Below are 22,719 nucleotides of genomic sequence, written 5' to 3' on the forward strand. Positions count from 1 at the left end.
ACCCACAGGCTTTGGGTTTCCTGGATCCAAACCCTAACAGATACCAAAGCCCCCGCTGTATGTTAGACAGGAGCCACAGAAGAAAATACAACATGAAATGGCATGTTCCAGCTTCTCCAATGTGCAAGGAGCCGACATGTGCTAAAGAGGGAATTTGATCGGGTTCAAGATAATAATAATAATAATAATAATAATAATAATAATAATAATAATAATAATAATAATTTTTATTTATATCCCGCCTTTCCAATTGCATGATCAAGGCGGCTTACAAGACAAGAAACAACAAAATACAGGTAAAGCATCACAATATAAAAAGTTTAAAAAACATCATTACTAGGGGTAGGAAGATGCCAAGATCAAGGCTGTTGAATACTTTTGACAGTGGATCTGCAGCTGAGCATGGAATAGGACACAGTGATTGTTTCCTTTACAAAGATCCCTGTACGGTGAAAGCAAAACTTCCAACTCATTGTAACTTAGTGCCAGCCAATTGGACCAAACACCATAATCCACCCTTAAACAAAAACTTTGCCACCATCCCAGAGTGAAGAACCCTGGAAGAAACCTCTACTTAACATTGGAAATGAGATCCAAACAATGAACCCCGAACAAACAAGGCTGTGTTCTGAACATTAAGAGCCGGGTAACCGCACGCTGCCGCAGATTTTGAACAGAAAGTTATGGGGTTGCTGAAAAGTTTGCCGCACTAAAGCCTGGCTCCAGCTCCTCCTGAAGGAGTCCTGTCGGCAGCCAAGCTTTGACCAAGCAAGCACAGAAGGCGAAGCGCAGCAATTCTGCAAAGCCACTTAAGAGATGTTAAGGGATCCAGCCGGCCTGGCTCTTGTGCCGTCTGCCAAGGCGCATGAACTGCAAATCAACTCGACACAATAAAAAACTGCATCTTTTGCAGGACTTCACCATATATATATATATTAAAGAGCATTATTTCTGGTCAAGGAGAACATTTGAGAAATGCACTCAGAAGACCCAGAAGGTTAATATAGATCCCTCCTGGGTGACTGCAGCATAATGGTTTTTGAATTCTGTTTTTGCGGCGAAAGATGCATGGCTGGGACAGAACAGTTTAGGATGTAGGGTTTTAACTGAAGGTGAAAACTAGACAAAGAGAGATGCATGGTAACATGGGCAGAGATTCGGTATGTAGAGAGATCTTGTAGCACCTTTGAGACGAACTGAAAGAAAGAAGTTGGCAGGATGATTGAGTGTTTAAAGCTTCTGCCTATAAAATACTCTTTCCACAACAACTTAGGCCTGTTACAGACTGCCAAAATAAAGCTGCTTCATGTCTCTTTGGAGGTATGTTATTTAAATGATGCATGGGTCCTAAGAGTCCGGAGGTTGCGCCAAAGCCACACTCCATTCCTAAGCACTGGAGCGCAGCTTTGGTGCAGCTTCCGGATTCTTAGGATGCATGCATCATTTAAATAGCATGCCTCCAAAGAGACCCGAAGCAGCTTTATTTTGGCAGTCTGGAACAGGCCTTAGTTGTAATAGACTCCTCTGTGAATTGTAGAATGCGTTGGCAGTTGCGCAAGGTGGCCACCACATACACAAATACAACTTATAATGGGCCCGAACAGACAGGCCAAAATAAAGCCGCTTCGGGTCACTTTGGAAGTATGCTGTTTAAATGACACATGCATCCTAAGAGGCCAGGAGCTGAGCCAAAGCTGTGCTCCAGTCCTGAGCACTGGAGTGTGGCTTTAGCATGGCTTCTGGCCTCTTAGGACGCATTCAGCATTTAAACAGCATGCCTCCAAAGTGACCTGAAGCAGCTTTATTTTGGCCTGTCTGTTCAGGCTCAATGTTATCTTTGTGATAGGTTATTTTAAACAAATTGGTTGGGCATTCATCTGTGAAATTTTGGAGGGTATGATCTCTATGTAATGCCCCCAGACCATGCACCACACTACACATTATCGCTGCACATAGGACTAGTACACTCATCCCTCTACTTTTGCGGCTTTGACTTTTGTGGTTTTCATTATTCACAGATTTTATTATTACGTTCTCTCTAGGAATATCTAGCTGCTCCAGCGCAACTCAGTGGTCAACTTTAACCAAAGGTTGCACTGAAGGACCTAGAGAGAACACTCCACTAGGCATTTGTAGCTCCTCCAGCACAACTCTATGGTCAACGTCTGGCAGATGTGGACCACAGAATTGCGCTGGAGGACCTAGAGATTCCTAAAGAGAACACTCCACTAGGCCTTTGTAGCTACTCCAGCACAACTCTATGGTCAATGTCTGGCAGATGTTGACCACAGAGTTGCGCTGGAGGACCTAGAGATTCCTAGAGAGGTGTTCTCTTAGGTAAAAACACAGTAGTTTTGTTATTTGAGGATTTTCTACATCCGTGGGGGTCCTGTGCCCCTAACCCCAGTGAATGTGGAGCGATGCGTATATATTACTGTTCATTGTTGTTGTTTTTTGCTTTGTGGTCATCCAAGGAGTAGACCCAGATCAACCAAAATGAAATACCCTTTAGCTGCATGGTTCTGGCCTTGGGTGCAAGCTGGTTTTGCCAATATACGCGACCATGGTTCAGAATGAGAGAGAGAGAGAGAGCAGTAGAGTAGTGGCTTTAACCTTTTGTATCTGAAACCCTAAACCAATTTGGAACCTCCTGCACCTAAAATTCACAGTGCTTCCCAAAAAGGTCTATTTGAAATTCCCTTTTTCAATGGAATTTACAGGCATGCAACCCATTGAGAATCCAAATATCTGCAGCGGGTTAAAGCCAGCCCACTCCTCACTTTGGAATGGACTTTTTATGGGGTCCTCCATTTCCGAACTCAAGAGGAGAATTGCGCACAGCTAAAGTTTGGGGCATGTGTATGTGTGTGTGTGTTACGAATTTCAGCTTTCTTGTTGGTGTGGAAGGAGAGTACACCCTGTTTCGTGCATCTCAAGAACAGGATGTCTTGGATTGCCTACATACCACATGTCAGGTTTTATACCCTGCAATTTTAAATATTATGGATGATCTTGGATTTATGGGTCTGACTCCCAGCTTGAACTGTATTTATGGCGTGCTTTCCGTATGAACCACACTCTTGCCTGAGAAAAGGCGCGCCCAGGTCTTGGGTAGTGTGGAGGAATGTGAAAGCGTGGTTTGAGTGTTGGACTAGGACTCTGGAGACCGGGGTTCGATACCCAGTTCAGCCATGGAAACCCACTGGCTGACTGGGGCAAGTCACACTCTCTCAGCCTCAGGGGAAGCCAATGGCAAAACTCCTCTGAACAAATCTAGCCAAGAAAACCCCACGATAGGTTCGCCATAGGGTCACCATAAGTGGAAATGACTTGAAGACACATAACAACAGCAGAGGCTAGTGGCTGTGCATCATGGAGAATATAACAAGAGCAGTACTAATTGGCCTAAATCAGTGGTTCCCAAACTCTGGTCCTCCAGGGGTTTTGGACTTCAACTCCCAGAATCCCAGACCATTAGCTAAGAGGGCTGAGGCTTCTGGGAGATGAAGTCCAAAACACCTGGAGGACCAGAGTTTGGGAACCACTGGCCTAAATCCAAGTGTTGGTATCTCACTTGAGTAGGCCTATTACTGAATACATACATACACACATAACTATGATCTCTACATATCTATAAGTGAAGTTTGCATAAGGGAGGATTTAATAAATTCCCATTGTTTCAATGGATTTACCCTGTAGAGTAACACTTGGATTCCCCCAACTATTGGACTGTTTGGGGAAGGTTACAACTAGTTTCCTATCTGAAGCAGGCCAGAATGATGAGGATGGTTTTGCTTAAATTACACATGAATCTTGATGCCTTTTGCCATTTCTGTGTTCTTGAACCAAGTTGGGACCCAAGGAGGCTCACTATATATATATGTATATATATATATATATATACACACATACACACACGCATGCACACATGCACACACGCGCGCGCACACTAAAATAGCACTGCCCCTTGTACCCTTCAATGGTTATGATTCAGTGCTTAATTCTTGGTATTCGCAGAGCTTTTATTGTTTTTAATACTGGGAAATATCCACTTGTGTATTCTTGCCTTTACTGTGGTGCAGCTCACGCATGCCTTTGCCACCTTTCTCGCCCGTTCGTGCGCACCGAAACTGGAGAAAACACCCCCTTTTTATTATTTTTCCCCTTTAAAAATGGTCTATATTTACACAGCTGCCTTATTTTGCTCAATTTCCAGTATGCTAAGCCTAGAAAAAGCCCTCGCTTTGAGGGGGGGGGGGAAAAGTGTCACAAGAGCAACCGGCCGGATCAAAAGGTGCTTTCTGGCTTACAAAATGGCGCCCGTCGCTCTCCCTTCAGCCTCTCGGCTCTCGCCGTTGAAAGAAAGCTGGCTTTTTGAAACGGAGCGACAGCTGGAGAGCCTTATTTATATTAAAATGATAAAAGTGGCACGCGCTGCAGATGAATTTTGTGTTGTTGTGAAAACAAATAAGGAGGTCTGTTAAAATGACCATGGGTTCTTTGTACTGGGATGCTGCGAGCAGCTGTGCGGTTCAGCTGTTGGCCCATTAAGAGCGGAATAGTGTGTGTGTGTGTGTTTTCGGCAGTGAAATCTCAATCTTCTCGGCCACCCAGTATCCTTTAGGTGTCCATGTGTCAAAACATTGGGGCCGGAACTAGGTTTTGCAGAGATTGTGGGGTGCTTTTGGAGAGCTGCCAGCCTCCCATCTTCTCTTTTTCATCCCCAGCATTAAGTTCTAGCCCAGTGATGGTGAACCTTTTAGAAGCCGAGTGCCCAAACTGCAACCCAAAACCCACTTATTAATTGCGAAGTGCCATGTCCCTCTCGCTTTCTAGTAACAAACTCTGGCAAACTCTGTGCTGGGGCGACGGCACATGTGCTCACAAAGAGGGCTTTGAGTGCCACCTCTGGCACGCATGTCATAGGTTCGCCATCACTGTTCTAGCCAGTCAAAATGTGGGAAGCTTTGTCATTGTGTTGTGAATTTCCCCACTGGTTGTCATTTGTGTGGATGGAGATGTCCTCATGACACAGACATTTACTGCATACCTCTCATCTTAAACAGTAATGCTGGCTCTGGAAAAGAACAAGCCAGATCCTGCTTATAGGCTAACTGTCTGAAAAGAAATTTCACAAAGGGAGAAAGGGATGAGAAGGGGGAAAATAATTTACTATTTCATCATAGATGGTGGAGTGGCTCATCTTATCATTATAGGGGACATATTGTTGCAAAAGCTTCACTGGCTACCAGTTTGTTTCCTAACAAAGTGCTGGTTATGGACCGCTAAAGCCCTATATTTCCATATTTGTTGACATGTATTAGCTAGCTCTAGAGTTGCGTCTGTCTGTATGCATTTTAACTTACTGAATCACCCAAAATGTAGTGATAAAAACAGCTTTCATCTTTTAGACAATGAGATATGTGCAGATATAGGGTGTTCAAACTCATGTCTCTCTCCGTTTTCTTTCAGCACCAGCCCTCCTTACTGTTGCGTAGATCTACATTCTTTGCGGACCGGTGAAATGGTCAAATCGGTGCAGTTCAAAACACCTATTTATGATCTCCACTGCAACAAAAGGTACTTTTATTTATCAATACCTTTCTGTTCCAGTAACCTCTTGAGTGCAGCTATGGCCAGGATCCAGTGGGACGTCTCTGCTGATGGACCTGCTTCTATCAGCAGAACAAGGAGGAAGGCTCTGCCCGATGCAAGAGAGTAGTTGCAATCCCAAACTTAACATGCTACCCCTATTACAAGCCGCTGCTGGTTCTTGCTCACCCAACACCCAACAAAATCTACTGACAATAGTTATAAGGCTCTTTCCTTCCTTCCTTTTGGATAGATAGCTTAGTGACCGACTACCTGTTTTGTATGCAGAAGATTCTGAGTTTATTCTCCACTAAAAGGAAGATATAGGGGGTATTTACTTTCCGCTTCCCTACAGATCCACTTCCAGTCAGTGTAAAACATCCTTCCTCATCCTCCCAGATGTGTTGAGTGACAACGTCCATCACCATCAGCCAGCATAACCCACAGTTGAGGCTGTGGTGCTTCTCCTGTGATGCATTGGTTGGTTATGACGCAATTTGTAGCCCAGTGCACTGTGTCAGAAACATCTAAAGATGAGCTTTGCATTTTGATGCAAACCCTACCCATCTGGTAGTGTAGACTTCCTGTCCATCCCACCAGTTCTTTTTGGCCTGTTGAAGCAACACATTGAAATTTTCTCCGTCCATCAGGACCATGGTCAGTGATTTAGCTTTTCCATACATTTTCTCATCATCTTTGCATTAGTGCTTCTCAAGCTATCTAATGTGAGAGATCAGCTATTGTCCCCCTCCCAAAAGTCTGCCAGGGACTGGTACCATTTTTGTGCCCACTGGCTACAACTGTTCGTCATTCCTGGAAACTCACCAAGAACCAGCAGCAAATGGCTCATGGACTGGCATTGGTTCAGGTGCCACCACTTTGAATAGCACTTTTTCTGTTCATCCTTTGTTAGTTCTCTGTCAGATATTTTCTTTTTCTTTTCATTTTGAGCGGAGGACACTGTGAATGGCCTCAAAGCCCGTCTTTAAAAAGTGGGTTGACTATGGAAATAGGATACCTCAGTCGGGTAGCCATTTCTGCTGTCATAGAATCATAGAATCGTAGAGTTGGGAGAGACCACTAGGGTCATCCAGTCCAACCCCCTGCCATGCAGGAAATCCAAATCAAAGCATCCCTGACAGATGGCCATCCAGCCTCTGTTTAAAGACCTCCAAGGAAGGAGACCCTATTACCCTCCGAGGGAGTGCATTCCACTGTCGAACAGCCCTAACTGTCAGGAAGTTCCTCCTAATGTTGAGCTGGAATCCATTGTTTGAGCATGAGACATGTAGTTGAAAAATGTCAGCATTGCCAGACCTACGTGAAGTAAGCTGTAAGAAAATTGCCCCTTTCGCTCCCTTTTAATATTCAATCATAATCTATCCTGTCATTTAAAACCATGAGACACGTAGCACTGGGCATCTGAAAACAAGCGTACACATATCTACACTCCAGATTTAGGGAGGTGAGTCAATTGAATTTCAGTTCCTAGGGAAGGGGCAGAAAAAGGAAGTCTGTTGCTCTCATGTTCTGTTTGTACAGTACTTGGTTGGCCACTATGGGACTAGATAGCCTTTGGTCTGATCATGTTGTTGTCGGACAGGTCCCTAAGGCGACCCTATCATGGGGTTTCCTTGGCAAGATTTGTTCAGAGGAGGTTTGCCATTGCCTTCCCCTGAGGCTGAGACAGTAAGGGCTGTTCGACAGTAAGGGCTTCCTGACAGTAAGGGCTGTTTGACAGTGGAATGCACTCCTTCCTCGGAAGGTGATAGAGTCTCCTTCCTTGGAGGTCTTTAAACAGAGGCTGGATGGCCATCTGTCAGGGATGCTTTGATTTGGATTTCCTGCATGGCAGAATGGGGTTGGACTGGATGGCCCTAGTGGTCTCTTCCAACTCTACGATTCTATGATTCTATGATTCTATGAGAGCATTTGCCTTGTCCAAAGTCACCCAATGGGTTTCATGGGAATCAAACCCTGGTCTCTAGTGTTATAGTTCAACACCACTATGCCATGCTGTCTCTGTTGGCCTGATCTATTGAACCTTAAAAGACCAGATGAAATATGAATTTAAGCCTTCAAGAAATGAATGGGATGTGTGCTCTTGCTGGAAGCAGGTGAGTTCTTTATCACAGAAGAGCCTCATAAAACCCAGACGCCTTTATGCCCCGTCCCTTGGTGGCTTGGTGCGTCGCCGAATTATAAAATGGCTCCCCAGTTCCTCTCCCCTTGATTATTTAAAAACATTTGTGTGTGTGTGTGTCCTTGCACTTCATGTCCTGGTAATCGTTGTAAGTGATTTATTACATCATAAACCCTGTCCCCTCCGCATCCGCCCTCCCTCTTAATGCCATTGTATCTAGGGGTGGGTGAATAAACCAAAAACACTATCAGCAAATAAGGCACGGCTGTTAGGCCTGGCAGATTTGCAATGACAAACAGCAATGTGATTATTTTTCAGGATGAAACACTTTTTTAGATTAATACGCTGGGTGCCTTTAGTGGATTTTCTCGTTGGAGTCGCTGGGGAGAAATGAATGCTTAAAAGGACAACAGCAATAAATGGCGGGAGATATAACATAGGTTTTATTCAAGAGGTACAAGCTCCCCTCCCAGTTTCCACACTGATGGAAGTGTGGCCACTGGTGCGCTGCTTTTGGGTTTTATATGTGCAAAAGCGGACAATCAAACTTTTCAGCCACTCCAAAGGCTTGCTCCAAGTGTACCCTTAGACTGTCACATCACCTGCCACAAGTGTTACCAAGTTTTTCAATAAAGCAGCAAGGGACCCTTGAAATTCATTACCTGTCGGGTTGCCAGTCAGGACGTAGCTGTTAACAAGTTTGTGTCCTACCTAAATACCACATGAAAGTGTTGATTTCAGTTAAAGTAGAATCGTAAAGTCATATAGAGATGGAAGAGACCTCAAGGGCCATCCAATCCAACCCCCCTGACATGCAGGAATTCACAATCAAAGCACCTGGGCCAGATGACTATCCAGCCTCTGTTTAAAGACCTCTAAAGAAGGAGACTCCACCACTCTCCAAGGAAGCATCTTCAACTGTCAAACAGCTCTTATAGTCAGAAAGTTCTTCCTAACGTTTAGGTGGAATCTCTTTTCCTGTAACTTGCATGTATTGCTTCATGTCTTTAAGCAGAGGCTGGATGGCCACCTGTCAATGGGGATGCTTTGATTGAGAGTTCCTGCATGGCAGAATGGGTTTGGACTGGATGGCCCTTGCGGTCCCTTCCAACTCTATGATTCTCTCTCAGATGTCCTATTCTCCGGACCAGCAAAAAACAAAGTTTGCTCCATCCTCAACATGACGCACCTTCAACTACATACACTGGGCTTTCATATCACCTCTTAACCATCTCTTCTCCAGGCTAAACATACCCAGCTCTCTAAGTCTCTTTTACTCTTAAAATATGTTAATGGTTTGTTTCCATGTAAACACTGCCTTGGCGCGCACACACAAACTCCGTCTCGCCCAACCTGTCAAGGGATGCTTTCTATGTGAGCGAGACGCAATCCATTGATTGAACATCTCCAGTGTAATGATACTCACCAAGTAGCATACTTTTCTTATACTCTGCATTTCCCCATCCCTGGACCAAACCGTTTGTGGTGGTTTGTGGGTGTGGAACTTGGTCTGATAATATTGGAGAGAGAAGGAAAGAAACCAACACAGGGCTATGGTTGCGATCGTCTTCCACAATGTTTAATCATCCTCTCCCAGTCTTTTTGATGTTTCAGTCATTTTTCATTTTTGTGTTTTCAGGATTCTTGTGGTCGTCTTGCAGGAGAAAATAGCTGCCTTTGACAGCTGCACCTTCACCAAGAAGTTCTTTGTCACAAGTAAGCTATCTATCTATCTATCTATCTATTGCATTTTCATCCCATTTAGCTACTCCAGCTGAGTGGGATAAAACCAGCAGATTACATAGAGTCAGCGAAAAGAAGGTAGTACTGCCTCCAGGGTTACCATCTAAAAAGATATGGCACAAAAGGAAAAAAGGGATGCAGAGGTTAAAAAACAAGGTGGAAGCCCTTGCTTCTCATCCCATCTCTGTCTCCAAAGCTTGCTGGAAGGGTTGCTGGAGTTTAGTTTCCTTGCCTCCCCTTTCCGAATTGAATTTTGTTGGACTCGTCGCCTGGTTTGGGGACCCATCTGGAAACCAAGTACTGGTTATTACTACTGCGTTGGAAACAAATTTGGGAGCAATTGGCATTATCTTACCTTTTCCCATTTTGTTTGCAGCAGAGAAAAGATTTGAAATGGAGGCTCTAAACTGTCTTTTTGCTCAATCAAAAATACATTATTAAACCTGAAATACAATCGCTGTTTACCTGTGCCAGCACCATATAACATCAGCCATGAATGCATTGCCCATAAATCCTGAGTTAGGGAGGTGGGTTAGTTCAGAAAGATAACTGTGAAACAAGAAGAGTAAGATGAGCTTGCTCTTGCTCCATGTAAGGAATACAAAGTGCTCTTGCTTGGACAGTCCTTTAAGATGGGCTGGGCAGACATTAGCCTTGCAAGGCCTCCTTTGTTGTTACTTTAACTAGAACGCCAACATCCAGGGGCAAAACAGGAATAAGGTGCTTCTTCTGAGCAAACACTCAGCCTATTTGAGATTAGCCCCAAAACCAAGCTCCAGGTTCTTTTAGATATAACCCCACTCCTTGTTTTGTTCCAAGCATTCTCTTCAAGGAACTATATTTGAATTGATCAGAGCATGAAAGGTTCTTCTTTAGCTGTTTCTCTTGTTGGATAGTTATAAGTCGGAAACCCATGCCAACACACACTGCATATCATTCAGATCTTCCAGGAGATGACATCTGTCTTTTGTCAACCCCTAAGTCAGTGATGGTGAACCTATGGTACGCGTGCCAGAGGTGGCATTCAGAGCCCTCTCTGTGGGCACATGTGACGTCGCCCCAGCACAGAGTTTGTAACTAGAAAGCCAGAGGGATATAGCACTTTGCAATAAATAAGTGGGTTTTGGGTTGCAATTTGGGCACTTGGCCTCTAAAAGGGTCACCATCACTGCCCTAAGTAGTCAGCTATGGGGTGTCAATTTCATCACCGATCATTGTTGTGTGCCTTCAAGTCTTTCTTGACTTATGGCAACCTTCTCTGCCACTTTGCAACTTGCATTTAAATTTAGGTTCTTAGAGGGAAACAACATTGCCTTCTTGCAACTGGGATGATGGAGGACGGATCCAATGGTCCACTGGGTTTCTATCCTGCATTTCCACTCAGCAAGGAAACAAACTGGGCTGGTTGGATGGGGTTGGAGCAACCTAGTGTTTCTCCACTAGCCCTATTACTTCCCTGCATAGAACTCCTCAGGGAAGTTTTCCACTACAAAGCAAGATTTCAATGAACCCACATTTTTCCCCGTCCTCTCGGTGCGGAAACTCTTTAACAGCAACTGTACCTCAGGTATCAACATTTTGGAAAGATGTTGCCGCTTACATTTTATGCTTGGAGTGCCTATGATGGCTCCCATGGAAAAGCAGATGTGTTTATACATCTCTAAGCATATGCACGCCGGTTGACTTCCACGAAGGCATGCTCTGCGTCTCCTTCCGCGTGAAGATGCAAGGGCCCCGATTCAAATGAAAAGGGAGAGGGAAGTATACCCTGCCAGAAGTACCAGCTTTTCCCTTGTAAGCAGAAGCCTGCCTTTCGCCCCAGATGTTAAATGTAAACTCTTCTGACCTTTTTGAAGCGAACGAACTAGGCTGGTCCTTGATCTATATATGTGTTTACTGGTTCTCCCTCTCCCACCATTGAGGATGCTTGAGCCGAAGCTCATGCTAGAATGAGCTTTTGTCCTTAAAAGGAAAGCTGTAGCCAAGTATGCTTAAAATTAAATGGAGAGGGAGGGGGGCAGGATGCCTTGAATTTACTCGGTGTAAGTATTACAACATTTTGCAACTTCAAAACTGGAAGCAGCAGCTTTGCTTTGAAGAGGGGGGAAACAAAATAGGAGCGCTTTCTGGAGCAATCTTAAAGTTGCCAATAGGTGTCAGTTTCTCCCTGCGTTACGGCCCTCGCATGCTAAGCAAGGAGGACTCTGCTTTGTCCTTAGCTTGAAACAACCTGGCATGGGCCAGCATCCGTTTTGAAGGCACTGCCTGATTCCTCCACGGCTGTTGGTAATCTCCCCCGCTTCACCTCCCAAATCAAAGTTGTGAAATCAGAGCTGTATGGGTCAGCTTCTTTCCCAACCCACACATTTTGTAGGGAGATAAAATCCTCAAATTTTAAAAGGCTATCTTACTAACTTTTTCACTTGGAGCTGGCCCTCCCCATCCATTTGTTAACTCTCCTTTTTCCAACATAACAGTTGATGCAATCTCCCATGCGCTCCTGTGTGTTCTATCTATTATTCTACCTGTCTACCTACTGACTTAACTATCTTCCTATCTTATTCTCGGTTGGTCCGTCCGTCGGTCCATCTGTCTGTCTGTCGGTCCGTCCATCCATCCATCCATCCATCCATCTATCTAGCAATCTATCCATCCATTTTGTGGCGGTTCTTCATCAGTAAACTCCATCAATTGATTAGAAGTCTTTTTTATAGATTAAAACATAGCTCCTTATACATTACATAAAGCAAGGGTCTTGGGCATGAACATACCAGTATTTTCACCCTCTTGGGAGCATTAAGGGAAGAAGATAGGTCCCTGGAAATGCCAGTGGTCACTTTCCGTTGGGACAGAAGAAGATGAGAGAGGAAAGACGACTGAGGGGAAGGAAGGCAGGAATGAGAAATTGTGGGAGGTCAAGTTAAACCACCCCTAAATTTGCCTTTGGCATTACAGTCCGTCCTTGCCTTATGCGGGGGATCCGTTTTGGATCCCGCCGTGTAAGGCGAATTCCGCCTATGCTTGAGCCCCATTGGAAACAATGGGGCTCGTGCGCGGCGGTGTGGGAGCGCGCGGGGCGCAACGGGCATGCGCGCCCATTCAATTGAATGGGATGCGCCGCCCTGTGCGCCCCGCGGCTTGAGCGCGTATGCTCAAGGCCGCGTATGGCACGCCCGCACTGTATGTTGTTTTTGTGTGACGTCAATAGCAAGAGCAGTTACATTTCTGTACTGCTTATCAGTGAACTCTGCACTCTCTATGTGATTTGCGACCTATACGCCAATTGCTCCCAACAAGCTGGGTACTCATTTTACCAACCTAAGAGAGGATGGAAGGCTGAGTCAACCTTAGAGCCCTGGGATCGAATTCACAACCTTGTGGCTGCAATACCAGCATTCAGGTGGTTTCTGACCTATAGCAACCCTAAGGTGAACCTATCCTGGGGTTTTCTTAGCAAGATTTTTTCAGAGGAGGTTTACCATTGCCTTCCACTGAGGCTGAGAGCATATCACATGCCCAAGATGGGTTTCATGGCCAAGCAGGGAATCATAGAATCATAGAATTGGAAGAGACCGCAAGGGCCATCCAGTCCAACCCCATTCTGCCATGCAGGAAATCCAGATCAAAGCATCCCTGAGAGATGGCCATCCAACCTCCGTTTGAAGACCTCCAAGGAGGGAGACTCCACTACACTCCGAGGAAGTGTGACTCTGATCTCCTGAGTTGTAGTCCAACACATTATGGCCATGTATGTTTGTGTGTGTGTGTGTGTGTGTGTGTGTATATATATATGTATGTAAATGGTAAACCGCATCTCCCTGGACTCATCAGGGAGGACAATCCTTGAACAACACCCAGCACTGAAATTAAAAACCAGTGCCTCAGTTTTATAATCAGCTTGCAATAGATTTGACTTTAACATGAGATTCTCATGAAATGATCATGTTCTCTGTTTAAGCCGAGTGGGTGCTTAGGATTTGAGCAAGCTTTTTAAAAATGCATTCTTTATTGAAAATGAATACAGCGGGAATTATTCAGGCTCTTTTTCCTGCTTAATTGGATGAGGTGCTCTAACGCGATCAGCGCCATATCAGCCATGGCTTAGGAAGCGGCATCGGAAACTGCCTTGTTGGTCCATCTAGGTCAGTATAATCGACCCAGCAGCTTTCTAGAGTTTCTGGTAGAAGTCTTCCCATCCTTACCTAGAGATGCCAAGGACTAAACCCTTTAACCATCTATGCATGAAGAATGTTCTAACTATTGTTCTTGGATGGAATGGGCACCAAACCAGACTAGATGTCCAATGCCTTAATGTTTTGCACCAGGTTCTCAGTTGCTTGCTGTTAATGGACAGACACTCTCTTCGTATACAGAAAATATTTTGATTCTTACCTCTTCCTCGAATAGCCCTTCGCAGCCTCTCCTTTCCATTGTATAACATAATGGGTAGGAGGAAAAGGAAGAGAGAGAAATATTGCTGCTGGGGGCTCCCCCATTTACTGCCATGTTGGCACCCGAGTTTTTCAATAACTATTTGTGCCCCCTTAAGATGACAGAATGGCTCCTTCCTTTCGGAAGATGCAAGCGATACAGATATGGCCACGCAATGAAATCTTTGTGTCCAGTAACAGGTGATGGCCCACTTTGTACAACTCTCGCCAACCTCGCATTGATGCGTTTTTAATCTCCAGGGAGAAAGGACGATGACCCAAGCCATTATCTGGCACCAAGTTTCTATTGACGTTGTATTGCTGAGTCCCCAAAGAGAGGCTGTTTTCTCGAGGAATTTAGCCGGGGTGATTACTCTGTTCTATATTTAAAGTGATGATTCTGCTCTTGATATGTCAAAGGATATAAAGCCATTATTTATTAATGCAGGACTAGTGTCCATTCTGCAGATGGCCCTTGTCCTCGCCCCAGATGGACGTGATATTAAGTCTCATAAGTATATTTTTGCCTCTGTCTGATTCATCTTTTCCAACAAGTTGCGAACCCTGGCTTTGAGTTTAACACTTTACCTTGAATTGCCATCAGTGCATACTTTGCATCCAGAGATTTAATATACACCTTGCTTAAAGGGTTAAATTGAGATCACATTGGTAACTTTGGCCTGTTACAGACTGCCAAAATAAAGCTGCTTGGGGTCTCTTTGGAGGTATGCTATTTAAATGACGCATGGGTCCTAAGAGTCCGGAGGTCGCGCCAAAGCCACACTCAATTCCTAAGCACTGGAGTGCAGCTTTGGTGCAGCTTCCGGATTCTTAGGATGCATGCATCATTTAAACAGCATACCTCCAAAGAGACTCGAAGCAGCTTTATTTGGGCAGTCTGTAACAGGCCTTAGAAATTTACCTATAACTTGAAAGGCTATTTTACCTTTTATACTTTGGTTGCTGCATGTTAAATTATGGAGTGCCTTTTGTACCTTCGTAATTCTGATTATTATTTTTTATCTTTAATGATTTGTGCATTTTAAGCTTTTTGTCACCGCCTTTGGCCATCGCAGCAAATATATTGATGATGATGATATCTGCTTCTTTAGTAGCTGCTGTCTTTCCATAAATGAGCAGTTGCGACGCAACATTATTTTTTAACCTTCCTCCACGAAAAGCAAGCTGGCTGGCTGCCTTGAAATTAAAAACCTTCACAGAGACAGAATGGCTTTGACTTTTAAAAAACCCGTCCTGTCTTGCAAGGGTGAGTGTTGTTGCCGCTTCCCGATGCAGCTGCCTTTGATTAGGAAACCACTTTAAACTCCACTTGCCCTGTTCATTTTGAGGTTGAGAAAGCTTTGTCAGAGGCAGCTGGAGGATGCGTCTGCATGGCAGGATCCAGTCTGCTCCTCGCACGGCTTCTAGAACTACGGACCACTGGGCCTGTGTTTGCCAAAGAAAGTGCCGAGACAAGCGTTCAGTTTAGTTAAAATAAAAATACGTCGGAAACCCCTTAACATTTATTATTATTGTTAACATGTATTGTCATTGCACCAAGTTTATATTCAAAGGAGATCGAAGGAATAAAGAGTGCAACGCAAAGAACGAATAAGTGAAACCTGGGATAGAATCATAGAGCTGAAAGAGACCGCAAGGGCCATCCAGTCCAACCCCATCCTGCCATGCAGGAAATCCAGATCAAAGCATCCTCGACAGATGGCCATCCAGCCTCCGTTTGAAGACCTCCAAGGAGGGAGACTCCACTACATTCCAAGGAAGTGTGTTCCACTGTCAAACAGCCCTTACTGTCAGGATGTTCCTCCATTTTGGATGCTTCCAGGGACTTTTCCCTCTTCTGGATGAACCCCGAACCCCTACACAAGACGCTGCTTTGCCAAGCTCAGTCCCTGGCGTCGGACTTTGAAGGCATCCCAGGCAGCAGGGCTTGGAAAGTCCCTTCTCTGCTTCAGATCATGCTTGTCCCTAATGCAGCGCTAGAGAGCAGACTGGTTAGAAGCCAGTTCATATGTTTCTCATAAGGCCTTGCCAAACTGCACCAGGGCTTTGTCTTCTCATGTTGGCAAGGTCTTGGTTGGCGTCCTTCAAGAGGGAGGTCAAGGGCGGATGTAAATGGGAGGAAGTCTCCAGAACAATGGAAGATGCTCCAGGCTGGGAGAGGGATGGCATTTCTATAGGGCTCTTCATCTCCAAAGGGAATGTGTAAACACATTTGCAAGCTATATTACTTCATACCCTTTATAAACAAAGTTTAATTTATCCTTTCTTCCTTTCTTTGGGAATAAACAAAATATTAGTTGAAAGGACTCGATGGTTTGTTTGTCATCTTCTGGTAATAAACAGTGTCTTGCAACAAAGCATTCCCTCCTATCCTTTATTTATTCTGTTCCCGTTCTACACCTCTGTTTGTCTCTCTTCCCGTTTTGGTCAGAGTATCTAGCAGACGGGAGGTTCTTGTGGGCAGACCTTTGATGTTTTAATATAGTTGTGTGCTTTGTGTGCAGAGTGTCTTTTTATGTTCACGGAGTTCTGTAAACTGTAATAGTTGGCATAGTTTATCAGTTTGGTGGGAGCACCAAGCATCTGGGTTGCCAAAGTTATGCTTTACACACAGAAGGTTACAGAAAGTCATAGCTGAATAATATTACTTGGGTTCCTTCACTCAACGCTCCCATTCTTCCATAACAGACCCTCGGAGCTTCTCCATCCATAGCTTTGTGTTGCAATCTATGCATATCTCACAGAGGAACCCAGAAGACCGCTGGTGGATTGTCCCGTTCCTTCATTCTCTTTTTCTACTCAACTACAGTTGACCCACTGTGTTTTTCCATCCCAGTGGTAGAGCATGAGCATTAAGTGCAGAAGGAGCTCTCAGGTTCAGTTGCCGCATGTGGCCGAACTCATTTGGGCATAAGGATATCAAATGAAGGGCTGGCATTCTCTCTTTCATGGTGGCCAACCAGAGGCACCTGGAAATTTTATAAGTGGGGTGTGTACAGATGCGAGAGTTGGACAGTAAAGAAAGATTAATTTGAGATGCGGTGCTGGAGAAGAGCGCTGAAGATACCATGGATGGTCAAGAAGACAAACAAATGGATCTTAGAACAGATCAAGTCTGAATTCTCCTTGGAAGCCAGGAAGACTAAGTTGAGGCTATTGTACTTTGACCACATCATGCAAAGACATAACTCACTAGAAAAGACGATGATGCTGGGAAAGGTAGAGGGCAGTAGAAAGAGAGGAAGACCATAACCCAGATGGTTGGATTCAGAAAGGGAGGCTATACACTTTAGCCTACAGGACCTGAGCAGGACAGTCAAGGCAATCTTTCACAGGGTGGCTATGAGTTGAAGTTGACTCAAAAGAAGTTAACAACAACAAAGAGGGTTGCAATTCTCCTGTTGTTTGTATCCAGTCATCTGATGTTAAAAGTAGACTGCCTCCACATGCAGAGGTTTCATGCAGCTAATCCTAGCCATGGGTCCTCAACTTCTTGTTGTGCTACAAATCCCACAAATTGTCACCTTTAAGCAATGCCAGCAGGGGATGGTGAGAGTTGTGGTACCCAAACTTGGGAACGTCTTGGCAACCTTTCAAAAGCTGCTGAAATGGGTGACAGACATTGCTCACTGTTTGTGCTTTGAGATACCACCTTCTCAAATGGAGGAACCAACTGGTTAGGGACCCAGGATTCAGATTTCAGTGGAGGTGGACAGGATCCCTGGTTTCTGCAAGGTTAGATCTGGAGCCACGCAGCTCCAGTCTGATCTCTTCAGGAATGTCCCCCTTCTTTTCATGTTCAGACCCAACCATGACCAGTGATAAGTCAACGCAAGCCACTTTTGAGAAGCGTGAGTGACTCTAAACCTCAATCAGGCTTGGATTGTAGCATGCTTATCTGAAATGTTGCTACAGATGCCGGACTAACCGTAGTTGGATACAGAGGAGAGCAAGAATCCAAGAGGACAATACAGGTTGGCTGGGTATTCCCAGTTGCCCAACATGGCTAGAGAAGGCAGTATTGCATCTGCACTGAAGTGCAGGAAAGTCTTTAAGAAAACAACCTGCAGGCATTTCCTTCAAAATCATAAAAGAAAACTCTGCTGAAGAGGGTTTCACGAGAAACCCAAAACCAACCTAAATGGGACAAGATGAAAAGAATGATAGATGTCATTGGGGCGCATTTTAAAAGCCATACAGAATGGATATTGGAAGAAGGGAATGATATATAAAAAAAACCTCACTCTCCCTTTTTGTTGGATTTGGTGAGGGAAAGGAGATAAGTCACTTTAACAGTGTATCAGTTTACATTGCGTATTGAGAAGATGGGCCATATATCTTCTAAGCTCATGCGCCCCACCAACAGAATGATATATGTAGGGAAGACCAAACTGGAGACTGTCTGTACTGTCAGACCTCCATGAAGGAAATGAAGGTCCCCCGTGGCCTGCTTAAAAGTACAGTTCGCAAAGATTTTATGGCAAAGGACGCTATTTGTGTTTGCCACTTCTCTGGTGTCCCTTCTGAGGAGGTAAGGAAGACCAGATGATCCACTGCATTATAAAAAGTTATCATGGGCCTGTTACAGACAGGCCAAAATAAAGCTGCTTCGAGTCACTTTGGAGGTATGGTATTTCAGTGATGCATGAGTCCTAAGAGTCCAAAAGCCACACCAAAGCTGCACTCCAGTCCTTAGGACCGGAGCGTGGCTTTGGTGCAGGCCCATGATAACCAACTTGGGAAATTTCCAGAAGGAGTTTGTAAGGGTTAGAGTAGGAACGGCCGGCTGATTTAAGAAGGGTTGAATTTGCAGAGGAGGGTTACTTTGATACTTGATAGTCCACTAAAAAGTGTTCTGTAGTGTTGGCCATGGAAGTCCTGCATGTTTCAGGTCCCCCATTTAGATGATCTGCAGAAAGGATTCTGGCCTGTTGTTGGACACCAGTTCATATAGAGAGCCCCAGCATTATTTTACCTGCATAAAGCACGACCTCTTGAGCAACTAGACCAGTGGTTCCCAAACTTAGGTCCTCAAGGGCCTGTTACACTGCTTCGAGTCACAGTGGAGGTATGGTGTTTCAATGATGCATGCGTCCTAAGAGTCCTGAAGCCACACCAAAGCCATGCTCCAGTCCTTAGGGCTAGTTCATGGCTTTGGTGCAACTTCTGGACTCTTAGGACACATGCATCATTGAAACACCATACCTCCACTGTGACTCGAAGCAGCTTTATTTTGGCTGTCTGTAACAGGCCAAGGTGCTTTTTACTTCATCCCTCAGAAGCCCTAGCCACCTTGGATAACATTTAGAAATTTGGGGAGATGAAGTCCAAAGTGGAATGCCAAAGTTTGGGAACCACTGAACTAGCTCCATTTGGGTGATCTGCGGAACGGTTGCAGAATAGTCAAGAAAACCGACTTAGTACTGCACATCATTTATCTTTTCTGATGCTAGAAATCAATGTTCTTTTGTTCAGCGCTGGTTTATCGACAGGGCTACGAGGTCTTAGTCTGGTGCTGACGATTTTCATAATATGGTGCTTGCACAGTTTACTCCTTTTCCTCTGAAAAAACTACTCCTTCAAGGCAAAACGGCAGTTATTAGAATGGGTTAAGTATACGCTTTGATTTCTGGAACAACAGAGAGTTTACTAAATGGTCCACTGAGACCCCCAGCAGTTTTCTAGCGTTCTGCATAAAAACACAAAACGAAAACAAAATTGAGAGCAGCTGCTGTAGTGGACATGCTTCTATTCTTCGAGAGAAGACTGTGGCGTGCAAGTTGTCTTTTCCAGACTTGCTTGTCTGGCGTGGCTGTCTTTCTTGAGGGACCCCAAGAAACATCCAAAGAACCTCCGAACAAAGTTTTGGAAACATCGGCGTTAAGGCAAAATTAATGCGGTTGTACAGCATTTGCTAAAATGAAATTAACAATGCATCTCCTTATCTGCTTCTAAAGTAGTTGGCATGCCATGTCAGCTTGCTAACTCTTTTTCTGGTATGAAGCTGCTCAGCCTCCACTCTGGAAGCCATATATCTCTGTTTCAAAGCTTCCTCCATTGCAAAAGAGAGATGCCAGTTATGGCAAGTGGGCCCAGAGTCCTGTAGGATGCATGGAATGAGCCGAGTGTTTTGTTGGATTTGGACTCTTGGGTCTTGTATCTGATGCAGGGAGAGGGGAACTGTGGCCCTCCAGACCTTTTGGGTTGAAGCTCTGGGTATTATCGCACACGTTTTTCTCCTGAGCTGAGCATGGGCTGGGTATGGGCGTAAACTGCTTAAAAATGGATGTTTTCGTACGCCTGTGCCCATCTTGGAGGCTTTCCTACCTGATCATGACTTCGCAAAGAACATGACTTTCCTGTTCTTTGAGATGTCCAGAAGAAGTCTAGATTGGGTATGCACCCTTCCCACCACACACACACACACACACACATTAATACTTTTTTGGGTCCCAAATGCTTCCAAACTTCTTCTAAGGGCATGGGGGCATTTGCAACATGTTGTTCTTTGGGTCCTGGCAAAGTGCAGAATTCTTTGAAAGGAGATATATTCCATTATTCTCACAGATACCTTTTGGATCTTTTTCAGGTTGCTATCCTTGCCCAGGGCCAAACATGAATCCCATCGCCCTAGGAAGCCGGTGGTTAGCTTATGCTGAAAACAAGGTAAGGCATCTGTCGGTTAGTCTGAGCATGGATTTGACTCTCCAGAGTCCAAGTCCAGTGTTCAAACCACTATCCCTCCCTGGTTCTTTTCCACACATCTAGAGGGACCCAAATTGGAGAAAGCGAATGGGTCACCATGCTGTGTCTAAGCCTGCCAGTGGTTTCATGTTGCTAGGTTGGAAGAGTTGGGTTAGATTTGTTCGAATGTATTTGTGGGAGAGCGTCCAACCCTCGTATTCATGGGAGAGCTTCCAACCCTCGTATCTTCTCTTTTTTCCTCCACTCCCCCTGTCTATACTGCCCTCCTTCAGCACAGCTAGAAAGATAGTTAGATAGGCAGATAGACAGATGTTGAAGGCCTGTCCATTGCAAACTGGGGACTGTAAGTACAAGACAGTCTGGGTGGCACCCAAAAGATTGTTTTAAAAAAGCAAAGCATCAACAACAAAAATGTGTCACAGTGTCTAGAGGTTTGGAGATTTGTGGGGCGGAGGGTTTTGTTTTGTGTTGTGTTGTTTGCAAGCAGTATGAAAAGGGAAAGCTGGGTCACGGGGGAGAGGATCCTACACGCTCAAGAGGCATCCCAATGCATTGGAATGCGGCGTTGTTTGCTAGAATGACACTAATGTGTCCTCTTTCTCTCTTTTCTCCATAGCTGATCCGGTGCCATCAGTCCCGTGGGGGGGCCTGTGGAGACAACATTCAGTCTTACACCGCCACAGTCATCAGCGCAGCCAAAGTGAGTTGCTCGGCCGCTGCTAGCGTGGCTTCCTAATATTTAATTTCCAAAAGCATCTTAATACTCCGCTGCATCAAATCAGATTTCTGGACCATTGTGCAGCGCAAAGCAACGGGGACACAAATGCCGAAACCAAGAAACCACAGGTTTTGACACCACTACACACATACATATGGGCCAATTAAAACTTGTGCAATTGGATCATTAATCTAGGCAACAGGTGAAGAAAATCAGGCCGATGAGGTAGAATGGGCAGCATGGGCTTCATCTTTTCAGACTCCAGGAGGAGCATCACACTTCTGAGTGCTCCCTGGCTTTCAAAATCAAACTTTGTACGCAGCGTAGACTGGCTTGGAACCTGACTCTTTTTCCCCGCTGTTCTACTTTTCTACATCCAGGGAGATGTTGGTTGTTCCGGCTGCTTTTTAAATAGCACTTGAGGAGCAAAGGTAACATTTCCAATTCCAATGGGGATATAGGAGCAAAACAGACTGCAGCAATAATTCAGTTTGAGACCACTTTTAACTGCCCTGGCTCAATGCTAGGGAATTCTAGGAACTGTAGTTTTGTCAGAGAGCTCCGGCGGCAAAATAAACTACAGTTCCCAGGATTCCCTAGCACTGAGCCAGGGCATTTAAAGCGGTTTCAAGCTGGATTATTGCTGCAGTCTATTTTGCAACATCGTGGGCAGGGTTTTGGACGAGGAATGAGTTTTAGTCTTGATGGAGCCATGGGAGCTAGGCGGTCCTTCTTTCTCGCTGTGTCTTTCTCTTCCAGTTCTATATCATAGGTTCCTTGTGATGGTAAAGTGGGATAAAGAGAGCTTTGGACTATGACTCTGGAGACCAGGGTTTGGTTCCCAGCTTGGCCATGAAACCCACTGGGTGACTTTGGCCAAGTCACATTATCTCAGCCTCAGGGGAAGACAATGGGCATACCACGACCATATCTCTATCTATCTCTATCTATCTATTTATCAATCTGTCTCTCTTCATTCCTTTATCTGTACCAGGACATTCTATTTTCACTGCAGTAAACAAATTGCAAACACTGCCCAGCAAAGGCTTGGCTCTTTCTCGCTGCACTTATTATAAACCTCTCCTTTCTCACTTTGGGAGAGAAAACATGGCGGTTTTGAATAAGAGGGCTTCAAGAAGGATTTTTTTTGGGGGGCTGCCAACTGGGCCTCAACAAAACATAACCAGAAGCAGAGGTCAAGAAACCATTTACTTAAGAAAATACAATATAACACCATGGAAAGGAACAAGAAATGTTTCCCCATAATGATGCTGTCCTGTGCCACCGGCGCTGCCCCTGAATGAGTGACAAAAAAATCACAGGTTTTGTATTGCCTCACGGCAAACCTGATCATTTCTCTCTCATCA

General features: G+C 44.8%; 1 protein-coding gene across 1 annotated transcript in view; it reads left to right on the plus strand.

Annotated features, from left to right (window-relative positions):
- The window catches only part of BCAS3 (BCAS3 microtubule associated cell migration factor), a 416,672-nt gene that overhangs the window by 62,434 nt on the left and 331,519 nt on the right, over nucleotides 1–22,719 (plus strand). Inside the window, 4 exon segments of the mRNA XM_042442606.1 lie at nucleotides 5,473–5,580; nucleotides 9,375–9,451; nucleotides 20,519–20,595; nucleotides 21,251–21,334. Coding sequence (XP_042298540.1) covers nucleotides 5,473–5,580; nucleotides 9,375–9,451; nucleotides 20,519–20,595; nucleotides 21,251–21,334 — 346 coding nt within the window.

Source organism: Sceloporus undulatus, chromosome 11 (assembly GCF_019175285.1).
Source record: "Sceloporus undulatus isolate JIND9_A2432 ecotype Alabama chromosome 11, SceUnd_v1.1, whole genome shotgun sequence".
Taxonomy (NCBI): Eukaryota; Metazoa; Chordata; class Lepidosauria; order Squamata; family Phrynosomatidae; genus Sceloporus; species Sceloporus undulatus.